The sequence below is a fragment of the Orycteropus afer genome, unplaced genomic scaffold, assembly GCF_000298275.1.
Source record: "Orycteropus afer afer isolate SDZICR_OR568_19922 unplaced genomic scaffold, OryAfe1.0 scaffold00337, whole genome shotgun sequence".
NCBI lineage: Eukaryota > Metazoa > Chordata > Mammalia > Tubulidentata > Orycteropodidae > Orycteropus > Orycteropus afer.
The window spans coordinates 285,282-294,527 of NW_006921924.1; the positions used below are offsets into that span (position 1 = coordinate 285,282).

The window sequence follows — 9,246 nt, forward strand, 5'->3', positions numbered from 1 at the left end:
ACCTTAACTACCACAGTGATTCATTAGTTCTGAAGGTACATTTTGCTTCACATTTTAGCATCTCAGAAATCAGGATGTATCTTAAAATCAACGCATGTAATTAATTGGCAGTATTTTCCATAAAAGAGTGATGTGTTCATAATTGATAGTGTCGCATATAAAATATGGTAATAAGTATTCCATTTTTAAAAGTTTAGTTAGAAAGTCACATAAAAAAGTGACTGGGGATAGAGCAATACTGATAACTGCGTCATGAAATCCAGTTTCATAAAAAATTGTAATGAAGAGGTTCCATTACACTAATACTAATTTGAAATTCGAGTATTGTATATGAGAGGAAATAAGCTAACGTCATTTCTAGGTGGTAGACTTAAAGGTCATTTTTTCTTGCTCTTTTCAAAATTTTCTTTAACGAATATGTATTCTCTATATAGCATTTGTTGTTTGTTTCCATCAAATCATCACATAGCATTAGAAAAACAGTACTAATAAAATTTGCTTACCACTTTGAGGATTTAAAATGTGATGCTTATTTAAGGACCAGCCTCCTAGGTTAGACGCATCCATCTCAAAACCTTGCAAAATGACTGTCCTTTTCTCCCAAAGAATAAAGTCGGGGCACGTTTCATATTCATATCCCACTGACACTGCAAAGAAAGGGTTAACAACACTTTAGAAAATTCTAAAATACTTGCTTCATTTTCACACTGGTTGATAACTCTGTGGATATTGCATGTGATACTGAATTCAGATTTGGGTTGAAATCTGGCCACAAATACATTTCACATAGCACCGCATAGCATAGCAGCTAGCATAGGATTGGACACCCAAAGGCCACCAGTCAGTGAATACTGAATAAATATATGAATGCCTGAGTGAATGAATGTGTGGCATTAGGTGTGTATCATGTGTTTATGGGCATTAACTCTTCCTGGCTTTTGGGTTGGAAGGTACCTCATAAAACTGATGAAATAAGCTCTCTGCAGGATTGGGCTATGGTGGTATAATTCCTCTCTCTACCTTTACAGAAGTGAAGGCTGGTTTCTTGTCCCTGTAGAATACAAGATGCACTTAGGAAGCTGGCTTTGGAGTGTCTGGGTCACTTATTCAACAACTGACTACACTTGAGACTAATAAAAATTGATTTGCCCAATTTATATTTTTTCTTGTGCTAACTGGCCTTTAGTTTGCCAAGAAGTCTGAGTTTACTTAGAGCACTGTGAGTGTAAGCTCCACTTTGTGCACATTATATTTTGTTTTCTGCATATAGTTAACCAATGGGACATCCCCCTACATTTGGCTTCCGCTCCGATGAAGCACAGATGTTGTGCATTAAGTTTGGCACCCTGGTAGGCCACTGAAATGAGAAGTGTGGAATGTGGTAGCTTGGGTGTCTCTGCTCTACTGAAATATGTATATCTCAAGTGTACCAAGTCCCCAGCCATTTTCCCAGTTGGTAAAGCTGCTTACCTGTTGGGGCCCCAGATTTCTGATTCCTGAATTGAAAATGCTTTGTAGCCTTGTAATGCTCTAAGCCTGTAGTATTGGCTCATTACACTGCATACCTGAAGGTGCTCTCCCCCTTTTTGGCAGTGGAAAATAGTCTTGGTTTGGTCCTGTGCCATTGCTTTCAAGTACCTGCCTCTACCTGACTCTTCAACACCTCTGGAGAGCTCATTCCTTCCTTTGTCATTTGGTTCTGAAAACTGGTAATGAAAACTGGTGCTTAAACAATGCTAGCATAATCGACCCAGAAATAAAAAATGAAAGCAAACTGGTTCTGGTTTTTGGCATTAAGTGAGGTGAAAAGATGGTAATTTCAGTCAAACTGATGTGTGTGTGCGTGTGTATGTGCATGTGTGTGTGAACACATGCACAGATAAGCCAAAAAGGCCTTGTGATTATGAATATGTAACTCTCTAGAAAGTTGCATTCTGTCTAGGTTGCATCTGTGGATCATTCTGTGGCCAATTTAAAATCAAAGGCTGGGTTCCTTTCATCCTCCACCTCACCAAAGCTTACAATGGGGATAAGGACTGGCTTCATGGATGTATACCTTGTGTAGTCTCACAGCACCCTGTGCTTACAAGGGCCCCATACTTGGTTTAGTGCTCTGTTGTCACCATCTTGAAATTCTTAATAATTTTTTAACAAGAGGCTCCACATTTTCGTTTTGCATCTTTGCATGGGGCCCCCCAAATCATGTAGCCAGTCCTGACAGAGGTGTCCTTCTACCTTACCATCAGCTGTTGAAGACTTGTGGAATACAACTTTATGTTAGTATTAGCTCCAAGCAAGTGTTATTAGCAAGGGGATTCAATGGGGGTGGAGGAGGGAAGGCTAACTGTAAAATGGAAATAACTTTCAAATGGAAATTATTTTCGGATCGTCTATGCTAATGCTCTTCTCTGTTATGGTGCATGGAAACACAGAATTTCAGAGGTGAAAGAGATCTCAAAGGTAATCTAGTTAAGGTTCCATTCATGGTGCAAATCAATGCTATCTACAGTCTCCCTGACAGCTCATCATAGCCCCTTTGCTTCCTAAAACAATGCTAGTATAGCAGAAAGAATTGGTTCTAGACCTGGAGTCAAAAAGGATTTCAGCTCTTGGATCTGCCATTAACTAGCTGTGTGATCTCTGGCAAATTATTCCCCGACTCTGGAAGTCATGCACTTCAACTATAACAAAAGGGAGAGGGATGTACTAGAATTGGTGGTTCTTAGATCCTTTTGGGTTAGGAAAACTGTAAATCTGCTGTAAGTCATAGAGCTTCTTCCTAGAAAAATGCATATGCACACTAAAATCTGTGTATAATTCCAGGAAGTTCACTAACTTCCTGAAGTCCAATTAAGATCTCAGATTAGGAAGCCCTGGACTAGATAATTCCTACGATCCCCCTTAGCACTAACATTCTATGATGCTAAATTGCATTCTTCGTAGTTTGCCTTTGATCAGTTCAAGCTAGGGTTCACACCTGGAAGCCAAATAGAGAGCAGTGTATCTCATGTTGGAAAAAAATGAGGTGGCTACAGAACACACTGAGGGCTCTAAACTGTGTACAAGAACACAGTTTCTGCTTCTCTTGCCAACATTTAAAAGTCCTGATTAATAAATAATCACAACAACAATAATTACAAATTCCCTCAAAGCCATCATCTCCTTCCCACAGTACGCCTGGCAATTACTGAATCTGTAAACTGGATTGTAAACCTGGTGAGTGCTCCTAGAATCCCCTCTCCGGAAGGTGACTGCACAGTTTTGCAAGTAAGTAGTGCGCCCTGGTGACCTCCGATGCTGGTTTGCAGCCTGCAGTTTTCCCTCTCAGTAACAGTTAAAGATCCTCCCAAGCCTGTGACAGGAAATGCTTATATAAAGTATCAGCTAAAGCGTTCTCAATGCAATGGTAATGAGACATATTCTTCTCACCTCCTCATATCTGCTCTCTGAATTGCTCTCCAGTTCACAACAAAAAAGTGCATTGGCTGCGAACCCCACAATTATATTACTTTTCTCCCTCGGTCACAGCAAATAGAAATACAGCAGCCACTTAATAAGTTCTTTCTAATTTTTATTAGATTTACTTTCTCCCGAGAAAGCTCCGTGAGCTAATAAAGTTATAATTTATACTTAAGACTTGTCCAAAATTCCAGCTGACTTTAATGAGTATGGCTGTGTGTGTTGGGGTATTTTTGAATGTGGCTCCGTGTTCAGAGTAACAAGGCAAGGTTTCTTTCTGACAGCAGAGCCCACTTTAACATAATTCTGGAACTTGCGATCGGCTTATGAGAAGGCAGATGTTTCGCCCCACGGAGTTGAGCTGCTCTCCAAATGCAGGGGAACTGGCAAATACGGCAGCAACCAATCCTAGACTTCCTCTCATGGAAGCAGACTGTAACGCACCAAATGCCCACTCTTCTTCATGTAATTAAATGCGGGGAAAAAAGGGTTATACTATGGTTGGCACTGAAAATGTTAAGCCCTGACACCACACTCCTGCCTACCACTGTGACAGCAGAGCCTCAGCAAAATAAGCAGAATGGACCACTACCATTTCCCAGGCGGCTTGTTGCCTATCACATCTGATCATCAACACAGCATGATATAGGGCACAGATTCAGCCCCTGGCACTCTGGAGTGGGGACTAGGAAGAATAATGTAATAGAAAGGAAAAATAATTATTCACTAACATTGCAGAAGAGCTGCAGAAGGTAAACCAGCCTGGCAGTGAGCGAGGATAGGTTAGGAAGGTGGCTGGGACTTCAATTCTCAGGGACTGGTGTTGTGATAACATGCTGGTGTGCAGCTATTGGGAAAGCAATTGAGAGATAGCCATTAGTATGGCAGAATGCCCGCTCTGGGTCATATGCCATCCTCAGTGCCTTCAAAATGTGTGTCTTCCTGCATATGCTCACTTATCTCTACACAGATGGAATGTTCCTTAACCAAGGGTCATTCATTGTCAAGATAGGCTGGTTACTTTTGAAGAGGAATCTGTCCTCTGGTAACAGGATTGCACCTCTCTCTGACTTCCCTGTTGGTCCTCTTGCAAATATTGCATTGTGTATAAAGAAGACTGGTGAGAGATTGCAGCGGGCTCCCTCAAAGTCATTAGACACTGGAAAAATAACTCTGGATGCTCCTTCTACAATAGCATTCGTATGATGAGGTGACTGCAAGAAGGCTGAGGGCCACACTGCCCTGACACGTAATTTAAGGACTGTGACATTCATTCATAAGACCTAGGATCGGAAACTGACATTAAGTAGCAAAGGTACAGATGCCATGCAATGAAGTTGATGTGTGAAACATGACAAGATTAAGCAGATGATTTTCAAAAGCTTCAGGCTAAGGCTTCAGAATTCATAATGGTTTCATTTATGAAGGCAATATATAATTAAAAGTAGTCTTATTGTCAGTGTGAGAAATTTATGTGTTACTTTCATGAACTCAAGGAACATCTAAAAATAATTTCATGACATTTAAAAGGTAACTAAAAACAAGATCATAACATTCTTCTCCAAAAGGAATTAAATAGAATAAATATTTCCTATTCTTATTTTTCAATACTAGATTAATGCAAGAATAAGGATAAGAAGAAGAAGAAGAAGAAGAAGAAGAGGAAAAGGAAGAGGAAGAGGAAGAAGAAGGAGACAAAACATCTAAAGAACCAAATGAAGGCCATCACAACAGCAGACTGAGACTAGGGAGATAAAATGCCATCTGTTGAGAACACGCATCTATCTGATCTCAGGGCTCCTTCTATCATAGGATAGAATAACCCTAGAGGACCCTCAATTTGATACATTGCCTAAAAGCCTGATACGCCTTCTTTACCTATTATTCTTTGCTTACTAAGAGTGTCAGAATCAGGTGTTGGATTTTTTATCAAGTGCTTTTTCAGCACTTATAGAGATAGTCACATAGTTTTCTCCTTTAATCTATTAATGTAGAGAATTCTAGAAATAGATTTCCTCATGTTGAACCATCTTTACAGTCTTAGAATAAACTCTAGCTTATGTTTATATCTAGTATATATCTGGTTAGGATATATTATCCTTTTAGTAAATCACTGGCTTTGATTTTCCAATAGTTTACTTAGGATCTGTACCCCACCTGTTCACAAAAGTAAAGGTTCAATAAGATATCACTAAAAATGAGGTAGTTGGATAAAGAAAAAATACAAGTAGGACAAAGAAAAATCAAAATCATCTAGGAGTGAGGTGGCCACACAACACTTTTACCAAGAGGCCTGTACACTGAAACTGAATACTAGGAGTTTCTTTTTTTTTTTTTTTTTTCTAGTTGCTTTGTCTAAGCCTCACTGTATAAAAGCAAACCTAGATGACCTATGTGCTACAGAAGGCAGGGTAATATACTGGCCCCATACAAGTTTGTGAGTGTCTTTGTGTACCTGGACACCACCCTCTCTCCCTTCCCAAACCTACTATCTATCCCATTAGATGAGTAAAGCCATTGGGTCACCCTCAGCCTCTGTCCCTATTCATTTAGCCATTTAGTCATTAAACAAATGTGCAATTTCTAATTAGTTGCCTTCTGTTTTTGGCCACTGTGTGGGGCACTGGTGAGAAAAGGATGAACAAGACAATAAAAGACAGCTCCACTGCAGTAGAGCTTACATTCTAGAAAAGCAAATAACAGACACAAAGACAGAGACACACAAATATATATAAGAATTGTGATAAAGGTTAAATGGAAAAATGCAGGGTGTTATGAGAATGCAACAAAGGAATAGAATTTGGTCTGGGTAGCCGAAGAAAGGTCCCTTTACAAAGAAAGTCTACTTCATCAAGTGTAGAGAAAAGCATTCTAGGCAGAGAAAACAGTATGTGTGTGAGGCCTTGAGACCTGGGAGACTGAAAGGTCAGGGTGACTAGAGAATCAGTTTCTCTCCACTGAGTCAAAACCAAATAAGAACATTTCCCATTCTTCCACCTCCCACTCCCACCCCAGTAACAGACAAATACATAAATAAATAAGCAAAGATTACTATGCCCTAGTTGTATTTAGGCATTTTTATTTTGGGGGTTTTATTTGGGAGTTTTAGGAAATATACTCATGTTGAAAATGGACTGGCTACCCTTCGATATGACATGATTTATTAAAAGGGATGCAATATTGCAGTGGAAAGAAAAGTGTTGGTATTTAATGACTCAGCAAATCTTCAGGCCCTCTAAGTGCCAACAAGATAATATGTCATGTGAGCGAGGCCATATCCTGAAGGATTACCTACTTTCTGGAACTTTCATCTGTGTCTTCCTTAATAACTACCACACACACACACCAAAAAATATCACCTTACATTTACTTGCATAACACATCGCAGGTAAAAATTTTGTGTATAATATCTAATTTTAACATTCACAAAAACTCATCAGGAATATATGTTTACTCCAGTTTAATTCATCAATTAAATTTTATCATCAGATGATAAAAACTCAAAGAAGTGAATTGACTAGTCCAAGGTCATTTGGCTAGTAAATGACAGAACCAGAGCTCAAACCAACTGACTCATGGGTACATGGTTTTTTTTCCCACTATGCTGGCTCACAGTTATTAAGGTAAACACAATATAGACGTGCTAAATAAATAAACTTTTATTTTCTCAGAAGTTAAGAAATAAGGATTGGAAGGTAGGGATAGCCCTGAAGTAGAAGTATCATGTATTGTGGCTGGCCAAGGTTATAAGATGAAGGACTTATTCATTGCAAATATCTTTTTTCAACAACTTAAATGGCAGCTATATACACGGACATGACAAAATGGAATACGCAGAAATTAGATCAGCTGCATCTGTGGAAAGAGGCGATGAAGAAGCTCAATATCTTTAGCCAAAACAAGACCAGGGGCTAATTGTGGAACAGACCATCAATTACTCATATGCAAGTTGAAGTTAAAGCCAAAGAAAATTAAAACAAGCCCACAAGAGCCAAAGTATGACCTTGCATATATCCCCATTGAATGTACAGACCATATCAAGAATATATTTGATGCACTGAACGCTAATGACCAGACCAATTGTGGAATGACATCAAGAACATCATCCATGAAGAAAGCAAAAGGTCATTAAAAAGACAGAAAAGGAAGAAAAGACTAAAATAGATGTCAGAAGAGACTCTGAAACTTGTTCTTATTGGAGAGTAGCTAAAGCAAATGGAAAGAATGACAAGATACAAGAACTGAACAGAAGATTTCAAAGATCAGCTTGAGAAGACAAAGTCAGTTATTATAATGAAATGTGCAAACCAAAAGGGAAGAACATGCTCATTATTTCTCAAGCTGAAAGAACTGAAGAAAAAATTCAAGCCTCAAGTTGCAATATTAAAACATTCTATGGGCAATATATTGAATGAAGCAGGAAACATCAAAAGAAGATGAAAAGTATACTATACACAGAGTCACTGTACCAAAAAGAATTGGTTAATGTTCATCTATTTCAGGAGGAAGCATATGATCAAGAACCAATGGTACTGAAGGAGCAAGTCAAAGCTGCACTGAAGGAATTGGCAAAGAACAAGGCTCCAGGAATTGACTGAATACCTATTGAGATGTTTCAACACACAAACGCCACACTGGAGGCACTTATTTGTCTATGCCAAGATTTGGAAGACAGCTACTCGGCCAACTGACTGGAAGAGATGTATATTTGTATCCATTCCAAAGAAAGGTGATTCCACAGAATGTGGAAATTATCAAACAATATCATTAATATCACATGCAAGTTAAATTTTGCAGAAGATAATTCAAAAATGGTTGCAGCAGTACATCAACAGAGAACTTCCAGAAATGCAGGCTGGATTCAGAAGAGGGCGTGGAACAAGGGATATCATTGCAGATGTCAGATGGATCATGGCTGAAAGCAAATAATATGGGAAAAATGTTTACTTGTGTTTTATTGACTATGCAAATGCATTTGACTGTGTGGATCATAACAAATTATGGATAACATTGAGAAGTACAGATTAATTGTGCTCATGAGAAACCTGTACATAGACCAAGAGCCTGTCATTTGAACAGAACAAGGGGATAGTGCATGGTTTAAAGTCAGGAAGGGATTGTGTCAGGGTTGTGTCCTTTCACCATACTTATTCAATCTGTATGCTGAGCAAATAATCTCACAAACCAGACTATACAAAGAACATGGCATCAGAATTGGAGGAAGACTCATTAACAACCTGTGATATGCAGATGACACAACTTTGCTTGCTGAAAGTAAAGATGACTTGAAGCACTTACTGATGAACATTAAAGACTACAGTCTGATCAAAAATTACACCTCAACACAAAGAAAATGAAAATCCTCACAACTGGACCAGTAAGCAGCATCATGATAAATGGAGAAAAGATAGAAATTGTCAAAGATTACATATTACTTGGTTCCATAATCAATACCAATGGAAGCAGCAGTCAAGATATCAGATATGTATTACACTGGGCAAATCTGCTGCAAAAGACCACTTTAAAGTCCTGAAGAGCAAAGATGTCTCTTTGAAGACTAAGATGTACCTAACCTAAGCCATGGTATTTTCAGTAGCCTAATAGGAGCCCTGGTAGCTTAGTGCCTAAGGCACTTGACTGCTAACCAGAAGGCTGGCGGTTCAAATCCACCAGCCACTCCTCGGAAGGAAGATGGGGCAATCTACTTTCGTAGTGATACTGCCTTGGAAACCCAAGGAGGGGTCGCTATGAGTCGGGTCCTACTCGATGGCACATAACAACAACAAC

General features: G+C 39.0%; 1 protein-coding gene across 1 annotated transcript in view; it reads right to left on the reverse strand.

Annotated features, from left to right (window-relative positions):
* TENM1 (teneurin transmembrane protein 1) overlaps positions 1–9,246 on the reverse strand; it is a 720,277-nt gene that overhangs the window by 132,059 nt on the left and 578,972 nt on the right. The window contains exon 19 of the mRNA XM_007952439.2: positions 504–647. Coding sequence (XP_007950630.1) covers positions 504–647 — 144 coding nt within the window. The remainder of the gene's footprint in view (positions 1–503; positions 648–9,246) is intronic.